This window comes from Dryobates pubescens, chromosome 10 (genome assembly GCF_014839835.1).
Source record: "Dryobates pubescens isolate bDryPub1 chromosome 10, bDryPub1.pri, whole genome shotgun sequence".
NCBI classification, from domain to species: domain Eukaryota; kingdom Metazoa; phylum Chordata; class Aves; order Piciformes; family Picidae; genus Dryobates; species Dryobates pubescens.
The window spans coordinates 27,818,798-27,842,861 of record NC_071621.1 but is presented as its reverse complement, the minus strand read 5'-3'; the positions used below and the strand labels follow the sequence as shown (position 1 = coordinate 27,842,861).

Genomic DNA, 24,064 nt, shown 5'->3' with positions numbered 1-24,064 from the left:
ATTTGACAGCTCCTGGAACTTCTGGCGTGTTCCTTACTCTGCTGCCCTTATGGGTCAAATATTGCGGTGAAGCTTCCTTTGTTCAAGTTGATGCTAAAAAGCTGAGACTCAGCTGTGAGAATCTTTCACAAACTGTATCTTTTAAATAGAAAATTATTTGACTGGAGAAGGGGAGCAGGTTACATCCCCTCCAGTTTTTGCCCGTCTCCTGTGCTTGCTGTCGTTGAAGACCCATCAAAAGCGGTAGCAGGAAGTGTTAGGAGCCTGCCTACTGTGTTCATTAGTGAACCAGAGTCTGATGTTAGCATCTCTGTGCCCTTGCAAGCAGGTGTCACTGCAGCCAGCACCAATTACAGCTGTATTCAGGGGACAGCAACATGATTCAGCCAGTCAGAAACAATATAAATGAAGCCTTCACAGCTCAAGGATTATATATTTTTAGCAAGCTGTATGTGATGTAATCCAAGAAGATAGCTGCATTTCTCTGAACTTAAATGCTTGTTCTGTTTCTGTCAGCAGGCAACAACATAGAGTAAAACTTGCAGGATAAAAAAAGGGAGAGAATATGAGCACAGGGTACAGTAATGTGATTTTTATCCTATCAGTGCTGATAGGTCCTGCAAAAGAAAATACATTTGAGGTTCTCTAGATTTATCACGTTGTGACCAAAACCAAAAACCAACAAACCAAACAAAACCACCACCACCAAAACCAACCCAGGGTTTTTTTAAGGGTTTCAGGTACTTTTCAGGATGCTGCATTAAGTGCTAACGAAAACTGGACTCTTAAATGATTGCTTAACAGCAGGGCTTTCGTTCAGGCCTCTGTGTGTGGTTTGTGCTAGCACAAAGCTTAAAAGTGTAGTCTTGTTCCCTTTCATTCTTGGATTAAGCTGTTCCAGTGCAGGTGTGTAGCAGTACCCTCTTTTCTTGCCACAAGTAAAGATGTTTTATTGCCTTTTACAGGACATGCAGTACAGTAATCTGAGAAGTCTGCATCTCTTAATCAAATATTGCTTTTATGTGAATACTCCATTTTAGAAATCTGAAGTAAAGAGCTGATGGCTGGGAAGTGCCTTCAGTACCTGGCCAAGGTTATATTTTGATGGCTTTTCTTGAATTCTTCCCATGAAATTAAATGGTAATCATCATGAAAATTAACTGTAGGACATCAGATCTTAGAATGGATGGGGAATCTGGTCGACTGTATCTATCTGAAGAAGACCTCATGTGTATCATTTAGTAAAGTTGGTCACCAGGAAAATTGATTACTGGATATCTATAATGAATTAAATCAGGTCCCAGTAGTAGCTCTTTGCTTACATGCTGCTTTTGCCCAAGGTCTCCAAGCAGCATAGCAAATTCTGGGGAACAAAGGGCTTTTCACAGTGGAATGAGCCAAGTGTCTCTTCAAACTGCCACTTGGAAGCTGCTGTGAAGCAGACAGTTATTTGAAGAACACAAAAAGGGTTTGAAATTATCTTTCTTCGAGCTTTCTTACTTATTTCTGTACTCTTAGTCACATTTTTTTACTTTTCTGAAAAGAGACATGGGTAGCATAGTCTAGTCAAAATATATGCTCAGGCTGAAGAGCAAACTGATATTTCATTTCAGCTTTATTGACGTGAGATTCCCTAACATCTTTCCTGTGTGTTTCCATAGGTGTTTGTTTCAAGAGCAATTTAGAAAACTGAAGTGCCGTTTTTTTTCTCTTCTATTAGTAAATATATCTCAATTCTATTTTTACAGCACTCATATTGCCTGCAGAGAAGACGTCATCAGTGATCCATCGATTAAGGCTCCAGCAAGACAAAACAAACCATCACCATGAAACACTTCCTGAGGTAACTGCTCTGCATTTTTTTTTCATGGTGTAAACTAGTTTATATTGGATTTCTTTTGGTTCACCTAGATTTTGTTACTTAATTAAAGCTCTTTAATTTAAAATTTCCTTTCTAGTTCCTTATAGAAGCCAAAAACGTGGGAACTGTCTTGGAGTTTGGAGCAGTAATGTATGAAATCAGTAGTGACTGATGTGTCAGGGGAAAATAGGAGAAACAGTAGCAGAACGGTGCCTGAAGAATGTTGTGCCTTTTCTTTCCCATTGTTGTATGCTGTTTGGAATTTTGAGTATTATTTGTGAAAGCAGAGAAGGGAAGATGCATGGTGAAGATGTGCAGGTGTTTTTGAAGCTGATTCTGCTCAGTTTGGGGAGAAATGTCTCTTACTTGCTCCTGTGTGTAACTTGCAGTTGTTGCTCTGTAAACCAGGGCTAGAATGGGGGACTTGCTGACACCAGCTATAGGTGCAGGAAGCCCATGTTGTCTTTGTTCTGTAGTCAGTGGAAAAAGTTGAGCAGTTTGTTAAAAAAAAAAAAAGTTGAGTCAGTGGAAAAAGGGATGCCATCCAGAGGGATCTTGACAGGCTGGAGAGGTGGGCCCATGACAGCCTCATGAGGTTCAACAAGACTAAGTGCAAGGTCCTGCATCTGGGTTGGGGCAATCCCAGGCACCAATATAGGCTGAGCAGTGACTGGCTTGAGAGCAGCCCTGAAGAAAAGGACTTGGGGGTTCTGGGGGATGAGAAGCTCAACATGAGCTCTCAGTGTGCACTTGCAGCCCAGAAAGCCAATCATATCCTGGGCTGCATCAAGAGAAGCATAGCCAGCAGGTCGAGGGAGGTGATTCTCCCCCTCTGCTCTGCTCCGGTGAGACCCCAGCTGGAGTACTGCATCCAATTCTGGAGCCTCTATTACAGGAAGGATCTGGAGGTGCTGGAAGGTGCCCAGAGAAGGGCCACAAGGATGATTAGAGGGCTGGAACACCTCTCCTATGAGGAAAGACTGAGAGGGTTGGGGCTATTTGGTCTGGAGAAGAGATCAGGAGATCAGAGGCTCAGAGGAGATCTTATAGTGGCCTTCTAGTATCTTAAGGAGGTCCACAAGAAAGCTGGGGAGGGAGTTTTTAAGGTGTCAGGTAATGATAGGACTAGGGGGAATGGGAAAAAATAGAAATGGGTAGATTCAGATTGGATGTTAGGAAGTTCTTCACCATGAGGGTAGAGGTTGCCCAGGGAGGTGGTAGAAGCCTCATCCCTGGAGGTTTTTAAGGCCAAGTTGGATGTGGCTCTGGGCAACCAGATCTAGTGGTAGGGGGGTTGGAACTTGATGATCCTTGAGGTCCCTTCCAGCCCTAACAATTCTATGATTCTATGATTCATAGCAACAAATACAGATCAAGAGCTTAATTTGTGTATGAACCAAAGAATTCATGTTCTGTCTGGTTGGGAAAAAAACTTTTTAAGAGGGATGAAACATATGCTTCTGTACAGAACATCTGTCACTGTAGTTTTCTCTCTTTTTAGACTGTTTATAGCTAAGAATCTTATACACTATGGATATCACCATTATTTCCTCTAGCATAATCATCTGTCAAGATTTTGCTGCCAAACAAACCTTGGCTTAAGGACCTCTGTGGTGTGTTTGGGTCAGTTTCCTCAGGTATCTAGAGCCAGCTGCAAAAGGACTCAAAGTGCCACATAAACAGTTTAAAAGTATAAAGTAATTATTTACTTGCTAACACCCACAAAAGACAGCTAAGATTTAATGAGCCTTTAGGTTAAGTGTTAGTGTGCTCTCTACTGACACAGGCACCAGTCAGAAGGGAAAGGATTTGCCTCTGCAGCTCTGCGGTCCTAAATCTTCCACTAACGTCACTGATACTGATCAGTGACCTGATGATTCACAATTAGCCTGGCTACCATCCCTGTGGTGATGTCTCCTTTGTGAAAGGCTCCCAAGTTAGAGGCTTTCTTCTTGGATACTGTCAGTGATTTCCATCTTGGCAGCCCCATCCTCTATATTTTTTTCTTTTCTTTCCCTGAACAGACTTGCTCAGCAGCCTGACTCAAGGTCACAAATTGGTACTGTATGGGATCTGGGTTGTTAAGTCCTGCATACATGGGACTCTACCATCCTGAGGGTGGGAGCTTCCATCTAAGGTCACACAGGATGCTGCAGCTTGTCCCATAATGGCCTGGTATCTTTTGAGCATAGTGTAATTTTGCTCCCTTCTGATGGAGAATCTGAGCCTGCTTCTAAGCTTCTGGCTTTTTCCTGATGACAGTAAATGCCTTGCTACTGCCCGTTCTGCCCTCCTTTGGCTATTCTGGCTGATTTGGTGTTCTCTCCATGTTGGATAGAGTGTGCTTTATGGATTTCTAAGGCTATCTTGAAGAAGCTACCTGCTACTTCTTTTCAAGGGATTTCTGAAGTTAGTAAATCCTGAAAGATTTGAGAAGTCTCAATGATGTTATCTTCTCTTATGTAGCCAAGGTAGATCTGCTGCAAAGCAATTGCTTATCTAAATAGTACAGTTTAGACCTTTGTCACTATCCCACATGCTGAACAGAAAGTCAGATTAAGGGATGTAGAGAAAACAGAGCACCTCAAATAAGAAAACACTGTTGGAAAAGGAAAGCTATTCTGTTTGATTACAGGCATGTAGAACTTCTTACCCAAATCCTTTCACATGAACTGACATGAGTACAATGCTCATATTTTGTAACTCTAGAAGAAGTGTGGGGAGATTAAGAAATCCTAATGGCAGGTATGTGTGACAGGGAATAAAGCAGTGAAATTTGGAGCTGCAGGAAGATGTGCAAGACAAGGATATTAAGCCTTCTAGCTTGGAAATTAGCACAATAATTAGACTGTTATTATGGTATGATGCTTTATTGCTATTGGCATGTATTTACTTGAGGCATAGGGTGAATGGTTTTATTTTGGGTGGGGTTTTCTATTTGTGTGTAGTTTTTCTTTTAACAACATACTCTTACAGGTAGTCTTTACCTGTTGCAAAATGGCCTGCCTCTGAAGTTAACCTATCTTTGCTGACAGTTGCCATCTGTACTTTAACTGGAACATGAAATTGTTGCTGTAAAAGTTACTTTTAAAAGCTGTATTATGCAGTGTATTTCTAATACAAAGTCCAGCCATTTAATGGGACAAAAAGATTCAAGAAGATAGGTGTTTTGGTGCCATGTAGTAAGGCTGCTTTGAATAAACTCTAGTCCTACAATATTTGAACAATTGCAAGACTTCAAAATAAATCCTGAATTGAATTGGTTGCCTTTCCAAAGACTACTACACAACTGAATGGCAAAGCTGGAACATGTCCAGAGAAGGGCAACAAAGCTGGGGAGGGGTTTGGAGCACAAGCCCTGTGAGGAGAGGCTGAGGGAGCTGGGCTTGCTTAGCCTGGATAAGAGGAGGCTCAGAGGAGACCTTATTGCTGTCTACAGCTACCTGAAGGGAGGCTGTAGCCAGGTGGGGGTTGGTCTCTTCCCCTAGGCAACCACCAACAGAACAAGAAGACACAGTCTCAAGCTGTGCCTGGGGAGGTTTAGGCTGATGTTAGGAAGAAGTTCTTCACAGAAAGAGTGATTGGCCATTGGAATGGGCTGCCCAGGGAGGTGGTGGAGTCACCATCACTGGAGGTGTTTAAGAAGAGACTGGATGGGGCTCTTGGTGCCGTGGTTTAGTTGATTAGATGGTGCTGGATGATAGGTTGGACTCAATGATCTCAAAGGTCATTTCCAACCTGGTTAATTCTATTCTGTTCTGTTCTATTCTGTTCTGTTCTCATCAGTTTCGTATTTTGGTTCATGCATGCATACATCAACACAAGTGGCTTCTTGTATATCTTCTGATAAGTATATCATACACCATTTATTCTGACATCCAGATCTTTCATAGGGATATAATTTTTAGACTGGAGGATCGTTACTTAACAGAAGCGCATTTCTGGCTTGTCATCTACCTGCCAACAGCTGCTGCTTTCCAGTGGAAAGAGAAATGTTATTATTTATTTATTTTAACAGTCTAGTACTTGGAATAACTAAATACCTAAATTTAGGTGAGTGCTGTTGGGCAGTAAACATCAGGATTCTTATGCTCACATCTCTAATGCAGGGCAATGTCCAAACAAAAATAACTGTTCTGGATTTCTTTCTGAGCTTATTCTGGTATGAATGATGTTTGAAGTCTGAAATACCACTTATGAAATAATAAAACAGTTTCTCAGTGAAATATTTAATCTTTCAGTACTTTCTCTTTGTAAAGGTATTTTGAGGAGTTTGTCAGTGGCACCTCCACTTTGACTGTAACTTATCTTAAACATCTGAAATAACAACTTGGAGAACCAACTAGGGGTTTTTTTTTCCAATAAATCCTAGAAACTTGACACCTTCTCTTGATCTACTGCAAAACAGTCTGTCTGCAAGCACTAGCAGATTTTGAGCATAAGTTCTGTCTTACTGGAGTCACATCAGATAAAATGAAAGTCAAGCCAGCAAAATGAAGAGCAGGGGAAGTGTAGAAAGCTGCTCTTAAAAACTACTCTCACGTCTTCCCTAGTTGCCACGGTGACTTGCTTTCATGTCTAAATGGAGAGATAAGGTGGATTTCAGTTGTCAAGTCTGCAAAAGCACAGAATGAATAAACTGTGTTTTAAAGGAGCTAAGAGCAGGTTTGCCTGTGGCAGAAAGGGTGATTTGTGCATTACTTCTTGGCTGACCTTGTATACACACTGTAAGTTATACAAATAAACCAAAGATAGTTAAGTTAATTAGCTTCTAAAATGGTAGTAGCACTTGCTTACTCACCTACTTGGACAGCTTGGCATCTGTAACTAATGTGTCCTTGACTTCTCATGCCGTAATCAGAATTCTCAGGAAGGAAATATTGATGTGTAATGCTTTCTTCTCCGAGCTGAGTATGTCCTTGAGGAAAATCAGTTGTGTAAGAATCTTTCTTATCTGTAGGACCTAAAACAGGACATGCAGGAAAGAAAATGATGTGCAGGCAAATTCAGTGGCTTGCATTTTATTCTTTGAAACTAGTGGGATTGTGGTTTTTATTTCTTTGTTCTTTGGTTGGGTTTTGTGTCTTGTTTGCTTCTCCTCCAGGTTTTAATCCCAGTGGGTATCTAGCTGAAGTTTTTGCTTTACCCAAAGCACATTTTTGTGTTTGCTACTAGCTCTGAAAATAGTGAGGTTCTGAAACTATGCGGGAGAGGGAATAAGCACCTTCTAATTTATTAGTTTCAAAATCATTGCACAATAATTAATCTCTGCTTTCCTTCATGTCAGCATGTTGCATTATCCAGTTCTGGGCCCTTCAGTTTAGGAAGGATGTTGACTTGCTGGAATGTGTCCTGAGAAGGGCGACAAGGTTGATGAGGGGCTTGGAGCACAAGCCCTATGAGGAGAGACTGAGGGAGCTGAGGTTGCTTAGCCTGGAGAGGAGGAGACTCAGGGGTGACCTTATTGCTCTCTACAACTACCTGAAGAGGGGTTGTAGTGAGGCAGAGGTTGGTCTCTTCTCCCAGGCAACCAGCACCAGAACAAGAGGACACAGTCTCAGGCTGCACCGGGGAGATTTAGGCTGGAGGTTAGGAGGAAGTTTTGCACAGAGTGATTGCCCATTGGAATGGGCTGCCTGAGGAGGTGGTGGGGTCGCCGTTGCTGGGGGTGTTCAGGGCGAGGCTTGACAGGATGCTTGGTTCCATGGTTTAGTTGATTAGGTGGTGTTGGATGATAGGTTGGACACGATGATCTTGAAGGTCTCTTCCAACCTGGTTTATTCTATTCTATTCTATTCTATTCTATTCTATTCTATTCTATTCTATTCTATTCTATTCTGCATACTTCTTGAATTCAGGCAAACATACCTCACACAGGAAAGAGCTTCACAAAAGTCCTAGACAGCTTTGGAAGGACTTGTGCTCCAAACCCCTCCCCAGCTTTGTTGCCTTTCTCTGGACACATTCCAGCAACTCAAACATCTTTCCTAAATGGAGGGACCCAGAACTGGACATAGTACTGAAGGTGTGGCCTAACCAGTGCTGACTACAGGGGTAGAATGACCTCCCTGCTCCTGCTGGCCACTCTATTCCTGATAGAGTCCAGTATGCCATTGGCCTTCTTGTCCACCTGGGCACATTGTCTAGAGAAGTCTGATATCTTTAAATACAAAGCCAGATTTTATTAAAATATGATGTCATAGTGTCATTGGAGAAAGCTGTAAATTCTAATAATCATCACATGCTGTTCCCATCACACAGGCCAACATCAGCTGGGGTAGTTAAGGACAAACCTTGTCATTCCTTGTTGAGAACCACTTCTGTTACTCCCTTTGCAATGTCAGAGTGTGAAACAACATGCTTGGTGCTCTCTGCTTCTCGCCACTGTGAACTTTTTATCCCAGGCAGTGCAGGATGTGCTATGGAGAACAGAAGTGCTGTGACTGCAGCAGTCGTGTACTTTGTGTGTTTTTCTCCCAGGCCACCACCAACAGAACAAGAGGACACAGTCTCAAGCTGTACCAGGGGAGGTTTAGGCTGGATGTTAGGAAGAAATTCTTCACAGAAAGAGTAATTGGCCATTGGAATGTGCTGCCCAGGGAGGTGGTGGAGTCACCATCACTGGAGGTGTTTAGGAAGAGACTGGATGGGGTGCTTGGTGCCATGGTTTAGTTGATTAGATAGTGTTGGATGATAGGTTGGACTTGATGATCTCAAAGATCTTTTCCAACCTGGTTAATTCTATTCAGTTCTATTCTATTCCCTTTTTTTTTTTCTTTTTGGCTCTATATGTCTCTGTTTTGCAAGGATCCTAGCAACTGTAGGTCTTCCATTCTTCATCCCCTCCTGCAGAACCTCTGCTGAGCCCCACTATTGCTAGTAGAGATGGGTGGGTTGCCTGGTTTCGCAGCATTCTTAATAGCCTTGCTAGGTAGTGACTACCTAACTCCTTTTTTGGTTAAAGCTGTTCTTAGCAGAAAATTAGAGCTCAGAAGGAGAGTGACATACAGGTGGGAAGATATTAAAAGAGTTAAAATTAGAAAAGCAAGGAAAGAGGAAAGATTGAATAGGTACATTTACCAGCCCTTAGCTTGTGTTTGCTAATTATACAAAGAAGAAAACTTTACATTTCTGTGGCTGTTTTGGTGGTAGCTTTAAGCATTGGGTAGTATTCCATAAATCTCTTCTAGGCCTGCAAAGGAATATTCACTCTTTTCAGAATATTTTGGGGAAGTTTAATATTTTTTCTTGTATATATTTTTCTTGACAGCCAAGTCACAAGTAGGTTTTCTTTTTTTTTTTTTTTTCCCTGTAGTATTAATCTCAGAGTCCAGTGGCCCTTTCTGTGAGCCCAACTGGGAGAACTATGATGAATTGTGTTGATATTACTCAGGAGCTAGCAGGCAGCTTCTGATGTCCAAGTGATTGTCATCAACCAGTGGGAATGTGTAACTCTAAGCCCTACTGGGAGGACAGCTCTGTGTGTTTCCACTCATACAGCATCCTTAGCAAGGACCTGCCTGTTGACTTGGCCTATATGCATCTGTCTCAGTCCAGAGAGGGAAAGAGACTTTTGAATATTCCTGTGTCATGAAATTAGAGGCACAAACGAGGCCAAAATAGCAACAGCTACGCTATTTATTACACAAATAAAGTGGATGGACCAGAAGGAGAGAGAGAAGGAATAGAGAGTGAGAGAGAGGAGAGGGAGAGGGAAGAGGAAAGGAATTATATTACCACACCCCTTATCCCCCAAGATAGTTTGGGTCTGTGGAGGAAGGCTGCTGCAGCTTTGGATGTAGAGGAGATGTTGTCCTTGTTGGCTGTGCTGTCCTCTGAGCAGCCTCTTCAGCTCCATGAGTTGTGGCAGGTGGAACTTAGGACATGGAGAGAAGATTCCTCTTGGTCTGCTTCTTCCAGGCTACATGGTGATGTCTCTGTCATTTTCTCTCCTGGTATTCTCTCCATTTTTCTTCAGAGCAACATTGCCCCAGGCTTTTCCTTCTTCAGTGTTTTCCTTCTCAGCAGCATTGTCCAGGTCTTTTCCTTTTGTGTTTTCCTTCTACTGAGCCAGTAGTTGCTCAGATCTTTTATACAGTTTTTATGTATGTACATTCAAGAGAGTATGGATAGCAGCAGCCTCTGCCCATTTCCAGGGCAGCTGCAGTCTGGTGAGCAACCTTTATCTATGCACCTTCCCAAGTTCCAGTGACGTCTGCCTAATACACATCAGCTGGGCAAGCAGTGAAGGTGATTTTATCTTTGTTGAGTCACATCGAGAGAGACAAAATTTAGTCTCTCACAGCATCAACATCTTATCATGCCATTTTTGTCTTTGGTTTAGCAGAAGAAATGTTCATATGAACTCTTGTAAATGTGTTTTCCATATGTAAGGATAAATCTGTAGATCTGTACAGCTGCATGTAGGAGGAGCTTGGGATGCAGAAGAGTAGAGTGCAAGTCTTCATGGACCAGCTTCATTTCTGCAATACATTCTTAAAACTCACCTCAGGATCTAAGGTATTGCTGTACATGACTGCACAAACTGCTGGTGAAACACACTTTACTGTGCTGAGAAACTGCAAAGGCAAGCAGGAAAGAAAAACAACCACAGTGACAACACATACACTGCAAAAAGCAGGAAAATATCCACAAAACACAGAGAGATTGAGTGAAAAGGAGGTTTGGAATTGGACTTTAAACCTGATCAAAAATTAATGTCACAGTGCTGTAGTCAGATGTAGCTCATGCTACATTTCCATGTGAGTTCTTCTTCATGATACACTGTCGTTTATAGCTGCCAGTGTCTTGATTTTGCTTACATGAACTGGTGTAGTGGCTACCATACAACTTGCCTTATTTAATCATTAGTGTGCTTTTATTGCAGGATGTCTACAAGCAAGAATTCCCTATTATAAAGAGCAGACTTTTGAAACCAAACCTGTGTTGCTTTTTTGTGCTGTTCATGTTCCAAATGGAAGATTTCAACTGTTGTAAGCTTGAGATGGATGAGTAGTAGAAAACTGAAGGTATCCACAAAGGCTAACTTCATTCTATAAGCTACCTAGTCAAAACTAGTTTCTTAGCTTTCTTAGTAATAGCTGCTAAGTATATTTTAGTGAATCACAGATGTAGTGTTTGTGTGCTGTGGTGACATGTTTTCAGTAGATACATTTTTAGTAAGTTATTTTTGTGCAAACTATAGCCAAAACAAACCTTTTAATGGGAGAGATTTGTGAATCTCTCATTGAGCCTAAAGGCAGCAACATGTGATTCAAAAGAAACTAACAACACCCTCACCAGCTCCCCCAGTCTTATCCACAAAGTTTTGAGTAATGAAATGGATTGTGATGTTTCAGCTCTGGAGGCAATTAAGTGTAGTCATGAACCTTCTTAAAGGAAGTATGTGGGGTTTATGGGAGCTATATTGTTCATTAGAAGGAAATCTTTTTAGATGGGCTGTTAACATGAAACTGAGTCCTCCCTCTTTTCATATAAATGATCTCTGTGGGTAGTGAGTTGGTCTAAACCAGACCTATCCATTGGGGAAAAAAAACAGGTCAAGGGAAAGTAACTCTAATTTCTATTACAAATGTTTAGAGAAAAGCTCAGAATCCACCTTCCAGTTTGACAATAATCTCATGTATTTGTTTCTCTGGACCTTCAGTCTGACTGTAGAGCTGGGATGTGCTGAGGAGGCTGAGGGATGGCTATAGGTTGTGTCTGGATTCACCAGGGGTGGTGCACTAAGTCTGTGAGGGCTGATACCAAATATCTACTGGAAAACCAACATATCCGATGGTACTAAAGGTGGCAGTTGAAAGAGTATGGAATTGACTCTTAGCTGTCTTATATTTCTTCTGGCTGTGGGAAACTGAAAGAATGATTGCTCAGCTGCTAGTGGACTTCCCTTCTAGTCACTACTCTTGTTGTTAATGCTGGAGGTGATAAGCTGCTGTGAAGCACATATGAACTCCTCACAGTAGTGTGCTCTGGCACATCTTGTGGGGAGATGGAAGGAGAATGACATGACATTATAATATTTCAGTGTTGGCAACTGACACTTTCTTGTGTATCTTAAACTTGATTCTAGCAAGGGAGTGATTCCTCATTCTTCAGATTTCACTTTGTATCTAAAATAGAGGCTTCCTATTGCATGAAGACAAGGGGGTTGCCTGCATGCAGGCATTTGGGAGCGTTAAGTGAATTAACTTAAAGTGTGAAGATAAAGTGGATGCTTTTAAAGCATGTTAAATACTTGTGTGGATGCTCTCTATTTAGATATAAAATGGTTTTAGTTCCCTTGGCTTAATCTTCCTCCAAAGGAGATTAAATAGAAGTGAACATAAAGCAGATTAAACTCCTGTGTGGGCCTTAACTGAGTTAACTTTCCTTCCCTGAATGTCCTTCTACACCATGCCCCTAAGAGTGTTTGTAGGAAATGATGGAGCTCTTCAGGCTCTCCACTGACAAGGGTAATATAGTCTCCTAACAGATAACTGTCCTTTGAAAGCATCAGTGGTGTGTAGAGGAAATAATGGGCTAATGATGACTCCACATACACACAACCTTGGAAAATAATGGACTGAATATTTCTGACCATTTAATAGCAATCTGGCATATCAAAGCTGTATTGATATTTTCCCATAATACAGTCACAGAATATAATCACAGAGAGGTTGAGGTCAGAAAGGTCAGCTAGTCCACCTGAGCGCTCTAGCAGGGCCACCTAGAGCCAGTTGCCCAGGACCATGTGTAGATGGCAGTGTTCCCATTACCTTGTCTTTGCCTTTTCTGAGATGTGCTTCCAAACCAAAGGACCCTAGGTGGATTCTCTCCTCTCAGCCTCAAGTGCTAGTGCACCCTGTAGGGCCTGACAGTTGTATAATATGGTAGAATCTCCACTTTCATAGCCATAGAGACAAGAAAGATAAACTCTCTGCAAATAAGTTGTGCCCATGAAATCTGCTTTTTGAGTGTGTTATGTAATTGTGGTAGCTGTATGTGGGCTTTGGTAGCAGCTGAAATGCTAACAAACTTTAAAATAGGCTGCATACACGAGAAACACTCTTTTTCAGTCCTTCATAGGATGGAGTTCAGGCTGGGAGGGACCTCAGCAGGTCTGTGGTTCTAGCAGGAGCTCACAGCAGGTCACATCTGAGGTCAGACTGGGATCCTCAGGGCTTAAAAAATTCTGAGGAAAAGGAGACTGCACAGCCACACTGTCCTCATGGGGAGAAGATTCTCCTTATATCTAGGCTGATCCTGTTATGTTTCAGCTTATGACTGTTGGTCCTTGTCTTCCTGCTCTACATCACCGTGAAGAGCCTGGATCTGCCTCCTTCTTGGTCTTCCTACAAGCACTGGGGCTGCTGTTAGGTAGCTTTGAAGCGGTTTCTGCTCCAGCTCTCTCAGCCTCTCCTTGCAGGGTCTGTGATCAACCTTACCATCTCAGGGAATTCCACTGAAAACCATCTGGTTTGTCAAAGACATTTTTGTATTGCTGGGCATCAAAACTGGATGCAGTACTTAAATAAGAGCTTTCTTGGCTTGCTGTCAATTCTGTACTTTGAGAAATTGTGCAGCCTCAATGCTGTATAGCAGCTGATCTTGGGAAGAACTAGCAATCCTCAGGACAGGGAAAGCTTTGCTTTCCTTAGTCATCAACCTTCACTCTTTGGGACCTGTTGATTCATATTTGTCAGGATAACCAGCCACTGTGCTTGGAGCAGCTGGATGCAGAGGCAAAGCTAAGCCTGGGTGTAATGGTTTCATGCATCCTCAGCAGCCACGATAGCAGAGTGAGCTGTGCACCTTTCTCACACAGCCCTGCTTCACCAAAGCATAGGCAGGAAGCCTATGCTATACAGCCTTTTATTATAAGAGGACAAATAATTTTCTGGAATTATCTTTTGAAAACTCCGTGCTTCCAGTTCTAGTGCTCTGTGTGTGATTTTGGTGGTGTTGGGGTTTTTGTTTTCACTTGGTTTGGGTTTTGTTTGTGCTGGTTGGTTGTTTTGGTTGGGGGTTTTCTGTTGGTTTGTGGTGGTGGTTAAGGTTAAAAAGACTGATTTAAGACTTACCAGGATAAACATTTGCGGTATGAGTGCTGCTTTTGCTTTCAAGGTGCCCTTAGCCAATGGGAATTTGGGGTGAGCAAGTACCTTCTGCTTGGGTGGTGGCCTTGTTGAAACAAACTTTGCTCAAGACTTATTTTCAGGCTTCTTCTTTTTGGCAGGATGTTTGTCCAGGTATGCCTGTACTTCTACTGCAAATGCTTGTGGCGCTGCCTGAAATTTGTGGTCAGGAAACTAACAGGTCAATGTGAATTGCAAAGGATCTGTTACAACACCAAACCTGGAGCTGCCAGAACTATGAAAATAGGTAACTGCAGATTCCTTCCTTCTGCATGCTTTTGTACCTTTCTGCATGTGCAGAAAGTCCCACAATAGTGTGACTTCATTCTTACATGTAAACAAATTGTTCATTGAATCCAATATAATCTTGGCTTGTCTGATGTGCTTTCTTGCAGAGGCATCACTGAAAGGTTCAAAAAGTAAGGTGAGTAAAAGATCTCATCATTCACCTTTTTTGTGGTATCCTGTGCAGTTGGCTTGTTCAATCTGCTGTTTGCTCACACTAAATCATGTTAAGATTTGATACAATTTTGTGTCAAAGCTGCCTTCTACTGCAGAGGGTCTTGGTTCCACAATACACAGGTTAGCTTGCAGAAGTCAGGGAGCATCCCATGCTCCAGGGACAGGCATGCTGTGTCACTGATGAAATTATGTGTTGTAATTTGGGGTCATATAGCTTCATTCCTTACCCTGCCTTAACAGTTCTGTAGCCTGCAGTCAGTCACTTACACACTTTACACCTCAGGTTTTTTGTCAAAAGCATGGATAAAAGAGGCTGAAGGCAGCAGTATCTAGATAGTCCAGAGAGCTTTGATCACTGCTTTCTTTTTAAACACATTAATGGAGAAGAGCCTCTGTCATCCTTTCACTGTAGCACTGATTGTGCTAATATTAATTCTTCTTACAAAGCATTTTTGTGTGTGTTAAATAGCATCGTCCAGCTGCTCATTTCTCTTTGGCATGAGAATTGGTGATGTTGAAAAGCTTACCTCAGCATTAGAAAAACTGATGTCACACGGCTCCTTGTTCAGCATAATGCTTCCAAATGTTCTTCTAGCACAAACAGAAAGGCAGAATCTTACTTAAAAGCTTGCATTTAAAGCACTTGTGTAGTTTTGAGACATACCACCAGGGAGTTCCACCTCTTGGGGTTTTTTTGGAGGTCATGTTGATTTTTTTGCATGCTGAACTTCCAGGAGCATTCCTACAGTACAATGACACGCAAGGGAAAGGAAACTGTTTTGCTGTGCTTCTGCAACACGTTGGGAGAAGGGATGTCAAATGAAGGCTAGCAATTCCAGTGTAATTAGGTGGATGGTATGAAGCTACCTTTTGATCAAGGGCCCAGTGCAGATCATCTTCACTAGCACCCACCACAGAAATGCCATAGACTGGGTACAAGAGCATGGCAAAGTGACTCACATTCTTACAGTGCTCTGAAACTAGTCAGCAATGTTGAAAAGACTAGAAAGTGGAGGGTGGGTGTGTATATGTGTGTGGGTGGGTGTGTGTTTCTATATATTGAGATGGGATTTCTGGGCTCTTAACCTAGAAGGTTTGGGGTATCAAATTCACCATTGTTACCTTGAATTGAATAATAGCTTCCCTAAAATTTAACATGTGTTTAAAACCTCTTTTTAGCGGCTGCAAACTTCAGTAAGTGTGCACCCTGATGCTATTGAAAAAACTATAGATGACATCATGCAGCTGAAAAGGATTAATCCAGATGTAAATCCACAGTAAGTTCTCAGTTCCCTTACAAAACAAATAGGAATTATTGATTTCTTCAGTGCTTAGCTCCATGGAGAACTGGTGCTCCATAGCTGTTGTGACACACAGCTGGAAGATGAATTCTGTCTCTCAGTATAAAACTCCCAACTTAAGCTTTGCTGTCAAAAAGCTGATGGAAAAAATGAATGATCTTTTACCATGACTGTAACAGGCAAGTCCTGAATCACACTGTCATAGTGTATTGTCGATGCATTGATTTATGGGGGCCACTTCCCCAGGGATAAAATACCACCAAAGCAGGTGATCCTGGCAGTGACAGTGACGGCTTCTTAGCAAGGCTGTATGTGGCCTTTTTGAGTAGGGAAGGAATTATCACATTCTAACTGATATAACCAGCATACTGGGTTACATTTTAAACCTGCCTTTACTTACCCAAACACAAATTTTAACAATACAATGTAGATTATATTCTTTAAATGCTGCAAGACGTCAGAGACAGGAATGGATTGACAACAAGCCATTACATTTACAGTCACATGTTGTAAGAGTAAATGATAACAATTTTCTGCTTGTCTAACCTTTCAGCCCCTAGCTTAAGTCACAAGATGGCCTAGGTCAGGCATCAGTGGGAGAAATGTTAAGGATTATATTATCCAGGTGATTGGTGTGAGGTTTACTCCTCTTCCCAAACTTGAAATTGATGTACATAAGCCAAAATAGCCATCCATAAATTGATGGCTGCTCTTCTTTTAAGTGATCAGCAGCATCAATGGGTAAGGTGGTCTCAAGGTCTTGATGGAATACCAAAACTCAAAGACTTAGTTGGAAAAATAGTTTTTGGTTTGGTTTTTTTTTGGGGGGGGGTTTCTCATTATAGCAATGACCTCCCAGCCCTATGCTTTCAGTGAAAAGTACAGTAACTGAGTAGTCATAAAATAAGGCTTCACTGATCAGAAAGGAATGATCACTAGATGTCTCTCTAACTTGAGAGATGACTATTGTGGACTTGACCATTGTCCATCCAGACTGAAAAAAACAGTAACCCAGCCATTAGAGAAGGGAACAAATGAAGGGGAACAAAACAAAGAGAATGTATGAACCTTATAGATGAGAAGCCCTGTGAAGTTCTGAGTTTGCACAGAACTTTTCCAGGGGTGTCTCTTCACTGGACCTTGCCTACATAACCCTCAGAGGGAGTGTGGGGAAGGAGCAGCTGCTTCAGGCTTTGGCTACTGAGAGGCTTCCCATCTGTCAAGAATTCCACAGCTCTGAAATTTTCATAGTGCACAGGATGTTGATAGCTGAAAGTCAGAAAAAGCCACTGGTGGCATAATTAGTGAAGGTGGCATGTGAGGAAAAACTGCGCTGCGTAAATGCGCACAGTTGAAAGCCTGGCCTGTGGACATCAGTAACTGCAGCATTAGCAATCAGGCTGAGTCAAGTACTCACTTCTCAGTGTTGGGTAACTGGGTGGAATAATTAAAAGAAGAAGTAGAGAATTTATTTAAATAGAATTTTATATTACACTGGAGATCACCACCTGATTCTTCCCATGGCATTGCCTTTAGCCTCTGAAAAAATGCTGTCGTTCAGAAGACAGAGAGTGAGCAGCGGTGCAAATGATTTCTGCTTGCTTGAATCAGGCACCCAAATCTTAAGTTACATTTTGAGTGATCTGGTCCTGATATTAAGCAAAAAAAACCCATGGCACAAAACAAAAAAAACCCAAACAAAACCAGCAAAACCCAACCAAACAAAAACCAAACCCAGTGGTGTTCACATGCTCAACAGAGAACAAAAGCTTCATTATTTTTGGACTAGAACCCTTTCATTCAACATTTTCCAGGACTGAGTCTTTCATCTTCATATCTTCATCCCCACTCGCAGAATGATAGAATGGTTTGGGTTGGAAAGGACCTCCAAAGTCCAGGCCCCTGCAGTTAGCAGGGGCATCCTACATTAGATCAGGTTGTCCAGAGCCCAGTCAAGCCTGACCTTGAATATCTCCAAGAATGCGGCCCCAATCACCTCCCTGGGAAACCTGTTCCAATGTTCCACTACTCTCATGGTAAAGAACTTCCTCCTAATGTCCAACTTAAATCTACTCTTCTCTAATTTCAAACCATTGCCTCTGGTACTATCACCACAGGCCTTTGTAAACAGTCCTTTTTCAGCCTTCTTGTAGCCCCCTTTCAGGTACTGGCAGGTTGCTATTAGGTCCCCCAGGAGTCTTCTCCAGGCTGACCAACTCCAGCTCACTCAGCCTGTCCTCATAGGAGAGGTGTTGCATCCCCCTGATCATTTTCATGGCCCTCCTCTGGACCCATTCCATGTCCTCCTTGTGTTGAGGACACCAGAGCTGAACACACTGTTGTTGAAGAACCATTTCAAAACAATGAGGAACGTGGGCCTTGGGATGTGCAAGATGGTGCAACAAACATAGAAACACACTTTGCCATTGAATGGCTCCTTACATTAAATAGATCATTGTTCTGCTAAACTATTCAGTACAGATGCTGTTTTACACGAGCCATTTATCCTATACTAAAGCTTTCTGCAGAAATTTCATCAAAAGCAGGTCAGATGTTTCTTTAGAGAGGACTGAGGAGAAGCCAGTGGCTTGCCTACTCTTGAATGCGTAAAATGCCTGCATCCAAGCTGTCTTTTTTCAGAAGCTCTAGCCTTCTCTTGCATACTAGAGGCTTGAAATCTCCTGGGGTAAGGACAATGGGACATGTGTCATAGTATATGTGTTTCTACAAATCTGTATGTAGTCATTTTAGCTAATGTAAGAGCTTTGCAAAGCTGAACTAGCATCCCAGGGGTGTTTGCACTGAGCTGTTCTTGAAAGCTATGGGTTGCTGTGACCTGAAGAGGAAGAAGTGGCCACAGTAATTTCCCTTTGTCAATACCTCTGAGATAAGTGTGTGTTTAGTGGTGGGAGAAGTAGGTTGAATAACCAGGTGGTGGCATGTGCAGTCTACATTAACTATGGAAGCAATCCGTGATATACTCACAGTTTTGGACTAACCTCCATCTGGTAGAGCACCTAGAGCTGAGTGCAAGCCTGGGCAGATTGCTTCCCTGCCCTGAGAACTGCCACTGCCAACACAGGAACAGCTGCTGATGTGGGGCATCAGCAGCTCACCCACATCCTCTGCTTGGCAAGGGGGAAAGCAAAAGCTTAATGGAGAATAAATCTTATGAGGAGTGACTGAGGGAGCTGAGCTGTTTAGTTTGGAAAAGAGGAGGCTGAGGGGAGACCTCATTGCTCTCTACAACTACCTGAAAGGACATTGTAGAGAGGCTGGTGCTAGTCTCTTCTCCCAGGTAATTAGTGATAGAACAAGAGGGAATGACCTCAAACTACAGCTGGGTAGGTTTAGACTGGACATTAGGAACAAAATTTTCACATTAGGCATTGGAATGTGCTGCCCAGGGAGGTGGCTGAGTCATCAGCCCTGGATGTGTTTAAAGGTTGGATGTGGTGCTTGGGGATCTGGTTTAGAGGTGAGCTTTGAAGAGCAGGGTTATCAGTTGGACTTGATGATCCTGAGGGTCTTTTGCAACCTGAATGTTCCTGTGATTCTGTGAAAAGGAGAATGCAGGAAATAATTCCACAACTCCCACTACACACCTCCCCCACCAAATAACATTGCATGGAACATTCAACTGGCTTTATTGCTGAAGTGCAAACGTGACTTGCTTTGTGTATGGTTTTGTGCAATTTGGAACTTACAAATATTTTGTTGTCTGGATTTCATAATGTAAAATCATTCTGCTTTGCCACTGCCTGTAGTGTTCTGCTCTGCACTGCTCTGAGGTAATAGAGTAGTTAAAAACATCATGGCTGTGGTTTAGCGATGCATTACAGCAATTCACATGCAGCCTTATCAGGCTTGTCAGCTTTCTTTGCAATGCAGCCTTTGTGTGAAACTGCAGGGTAGAGCAGGTGAAGCATGTAAAAAATAATAATAATGATAATAAAATAAATAAATACTAAATTAAATAAATCAATAAAAAAACCCCAAAACAACACCACACACCCCCACCAAGTAACACTGCATAGAACATTCAACTGGCTTTACCGATAAAGTGCAAACGTGACTTGCTTTGTGTATGTTTCTGTGCAATTTGGAACTTAAAGATATTTTGTTGTTTGGATTTTTTTTTTTAGTGTAAAATTATTCTGCTTTGCCACTGCCTGTAGTGTTCTGCTCTAAACCACTTTGAGGTTATAGAGTAGTTAAAAACATCGCGGCTGTGCTTTAGCGATGCATTACAGCAATTCACATGCAGCCTTGTCAGGCTTTTCAGCTTTCTTTGAAATGCAGCCTTTGTGTGGAACTGTAGGGTAGAGCAGGTGAAGCATGTAAAAAAATATATAATAAAAAATAAATAACCCCCCCCCCAAAACAACAACAAAACCCAAACAAACAAAAAAACAGCAAAGGAGGGAGCACACTGCATAGTTTATTCTGAAAAGGTTCTTGCCATAAAAAGCATGAAATTGCAAAGAGAGAAATGAACTGATGGTGACATCTCTGATTCTGTAGACTAATCTCAAAAGATAAGCAGTGAAAATCCTTCTGCTCAGAAAATTGAACAGTATTATGGAATAAACAAAATGGTTCAGTATACCAAACAAGGCAGATGAGGAACCTGGACAGCTTAATATCGGTGCGGGCTGTGTTCCACAGAGGAGTGAAGATACAGATTTAGCTGTGCCCTCCAAATTCATGGTAGGCACTCAGATAATTTCAGGCATTGTTAAAATTGTATGAATTTATTCCCATATAGCATTAAATATTCTTACAAGCATGGCAGTTGCAATTTTTGTTACAACGAAAAGAGAGCCATTATGATGACTCTTAACATGAGACCAAAAAAAATGTTGCCTAGAAGCAGATCTTTGAACTATGTCACCTTTGGATTTCTGTCCTTTTTAAACTATTCTTACAAGCATGGCAGTTGTGGACTGCATAACTTGTATTTTATATAATAAAACCTTAGCCTAAAACTGAATAAGCTGTTGTTATTTAAAGCCTTGGAAGCCACATGTTTGGTGAGGGGGTTAGGGATTTGGGGGTTGTGTTGGGGTTCTTTTTTTGGTGATTTGTTGGTTTTTTAATGAGCATGAGGAAATGTACATTTTTTTGTTACAATGGAGAGAGAGCCATTATGATGGCTCTTAACATGAGACTGAAAAAATGCTGCCTGGAGGCAGATCTTTGAACTATATCACCTTTGGGTTTCAGTCCTTTTTATGCTAGTTTTTGTGGTATGGATTGGAAAAATAATATTTTTCAGCTTTTTGCCGAGTTTCCCCTTCCCCTCACCCCTTTTTACATTCACATTTCTGGTCTCAGGGCATTGTGTGAAAAGCTGTCATTTGAATGAGAGGAAAGATTCAGTGATGTGCTTGTTGCAGGCATTCAGTGCATTCAGCGCTGCTGCATATAGTTAGGACGAGATTTCAGTGTGAAAATTCACTGTTCAAAAGTCTTCAAAAATCCCCAGTTTTAACATCTAAGGAAAGTGCTGCATAGGATAGGATAGGATAGGATAGGATAGGATAGGATAGGATAGGATAGGATAGGATAGGATAGGATAGGATAGGATAGGGTAGGATAGGGTAGGGTAGAGTAGAGGAGAGTAGAATAGAATAGAATAGAATAGAATAGAATAGAATAGAACAGAACAGAACAGAACAGAAGTAAAAATAGAGTAGAATAGAATTAACCAGGTTGGAAAAGACCTTCAAGATCATCAAGTCCAACCTATCACCCAATACCATCTAATCAACTAAACCATGGCACCAAGTGCCTCATCCAGTCTGTTCTTAAACACCTCCAGTGATGGTGACTCCACCACTTCCCTGGGCAGCACATTCCAACGGAAAAACACTCCTTCTGAGAAGAATTTCTTCCTAACATCCAGCCTAAACCTCCCCTGGTGCAGCTTGAGACTTTGTCCTCTTGTTCTGGTGCTGGTTGCCTGGGAGAAGAGACCAGCCCCCACCTGGTTACAACCTCCCTTCAGATAGCTGTAGACAGCAATAAGGTCTCCTCTGAGCCTCCTCTTCTCCAGGCTAAGCAACCCCAGCTCCCTCAGCCGAGACCATGCATTTCACAAGACCTTGTTTAATGTAATATTGATCTCTTGGAAATTCTCCCATTGTAATTAAAGTGTCAGACTGTCAATTCGTTGGTGTAACATTACTCAGGTGAATTAACCAGGTATGTGCTCAGTGGTGCTGTTTCACGGCTACATATAATCGCGTTGTTCTCCTTCCCTGCCCCCTCAGGTTGGGGGTGTCTCTTCAGGCATGCTTGCTGCAGATTGTGGGGTACAGAAATCTGATTGCAGAGGTTGAAAAGCTGCGCAGAGAGCCCTATGATTCAGAGAATCCGCAACATGAGGAAATGCTTCTGAAGGTAGGTGCTGAAGAAGTGCTTAGAGGGACATCCTTTATCCAGGTCAGCTCCAAACAGCCTGGTTTATAGACCTCTTGAAAACATCAAGAGGTATTGCTGCCTTCCTCCATGGTGTACCAGTTTTTAAGATAAGACTATAGAGCTTATTAATCTGGTCTGGGTGTAACACCTTGCAAGCAAGCAGCTGGCTCCCTGGTTGATAAATGCATGTCCCTTAGCTGGACTGTAAGCACTGGATACCCAGCTTGTACTGCTGATAACAGCTCTGGAAAAATAGCCCTATGTCTTACTTCTGTACACCTTTCTTCAGCATGAGAAGGATATTTTTCTCTCTTAACCAGAATAAAAGGGTTTTTTTCCCTTCTGTTTCTTGTGTTTTTTGAAGACATTGTCTGTGTATCCCCATGGCAAACTTCATTGTGTGGGATGGAAGGCTGGAGATTATGACTTACACATTATATTTACCAAATCCATTTTCAGATGAAAACAAAATGAAACCACTCTTTAGATAACACATACAGAGTGATGAAAACCATGCCAACTGGCTTTTACTTACTCCATGCTTTCAGGAAAGCCTTGCACTGGAGCAGATGTATTGAAAAAAAAAAGGTATTTTTTCAGGAAGATGATTTTGCAGCCATAAGCAGAGGGAGAGCTACAGAGCTCTTATGTTAGAAAAGCATTTTGGAGATAATAAAGAGGGTTCAAGGTAGTGTAGAAGCGAGTCCTAATATTTCTTCTGATCCTGTTTCTGACCGTAGCTAATGCAAGGTGCTTCAGAGAAATGGCAGGAAACACAGACTAACAATAAGTAGCTTATCTATAAACAGAATGCCTTCTTACAGAATTTGCAGGTAATTTGTAAAAACACACCACCTCTCTGGATAATTTGAAATGCATTAAAAATATATATGTATTGAGAATTTCAATGCTACCTGAGCTTCTGCTGCACATCCAGGGGGGTTTGCAGCACGTGATGGTAAAGCTGCCTTCCATGCTCTAGCTTGAAGTGTAGTGCTTTACACAAGTTACTGTGGGAGCTTCTGGAAATTTTACCTTAGTAACTTGGGCATTCAGGTACTCCCAAAAGTCCTAGTGACATCTTATATAAACACTTATGGATGCAAATAACTATTTCTGAAGAATGCCTCAAATGGTCCAGAAATTCCTGTAAGTGTCCAGAAACTTGTCTTTAAGGTTGCTTCCTTGCTGGGAGGTGGGAGTTTCATGAAGGAGCTGTCCAAATCCAGAGCTGTCCCTTGAAGGAGTGGTCTAGCCACCAGGTAGGATGGTGCAGATGGACTTCTTCTTTTCAAGTCCTGCCTCTGTGCAGCCAAATAGTCTCATATGCATAAACATGCTCAATGTGCTCATTTTTGTGGGTAGAATAGACTTCATCTAAAAGGACACACAGGTTTACCCAAGCAAGGATGCACATGTCTTGGAGGTGGGAGATCTAGGTACCAAACTACAGTGCTGGTCCCTGAAAATACCAGGTACCTTGTTGATGGTTTGAGGAGAGCCTTTGGCTCCAGAAAAAAAACATTTCTAAACACATTGGACATCTACAAGAAATTGGGTCTGAAAATTGGATCACGGGTGAGGAGCTGTCTGTGGTCTCCTTCCCAGCCTATGAGGACAACAGTCTGATTTTTAGATGCTCTTGAGTATCATGTCAGCAATGATGTGTAAGTGCTTAATAACATAACTTCATGAGAATAAAAGCAGAACTGAAACTGTCTGAGGGGTCATTAAACAACGCAGCTTATGCTGTAAATCCATAATGCTGAAGAAAGTATCAGTTTCACCATCTGTGCCCAGTGTAACCTGTGTATTAGCACTTGTTTACAGGAGGGGTTTTGCTTTTGTGAATTCTCATGTCAAATGCCAACATGTCC

At 42.0% G+C, this 24,064-nt stretch overlaps 1 protein-coding gene across 4 annotated transcripts in view; it reads left to right on the top strand.

The window, feature by feature from the left end:
• The first annotated feature begins 1,747 nt into the window (after positions 1 to 1,747).
• ELMOD1 (ELMO domain containing 1) overlaps positions 1,748 to 24,064 on the top strand; it is a 32,738-nt gene continuing 10,421 nt past the window's right edge. For 2 of the 4 annotated variants that reach the window (XM_054164657.1, XM_054164655.1), the window contains exons 1-5: positions 1,754 to 1,843; positions 14,082 to 14,245; positions 14,394 to 14,422; positions 15,640 to 15,737; positions 22,037 to 22,166. In XM_054164657.1, coding sequence (XP_054020632.1) covers positions 1,827 to 1,843; positions 14,082 to 14,245; positions 14,394 to 14,422; positions 15,640 to 15,737; positions 22,037 to 22,166 — 438 coding nt within the window. In that variant the 5' untranslated portion in view covers positions 1,754 to 1,826. Of the gene's footprint in view, positions 1,844 to 10,748; positions 10,891 to 14,081; positions 14,246 to 14,393; positions 14,423 to 15,639; positions 15,738 to 22,036; positions 22,167 to 24,064 lie in introns of those variants that run through there. The other 2 variants (XM_054164656.1, XM_054164658.1) reach the window with 2 other exon arrangements.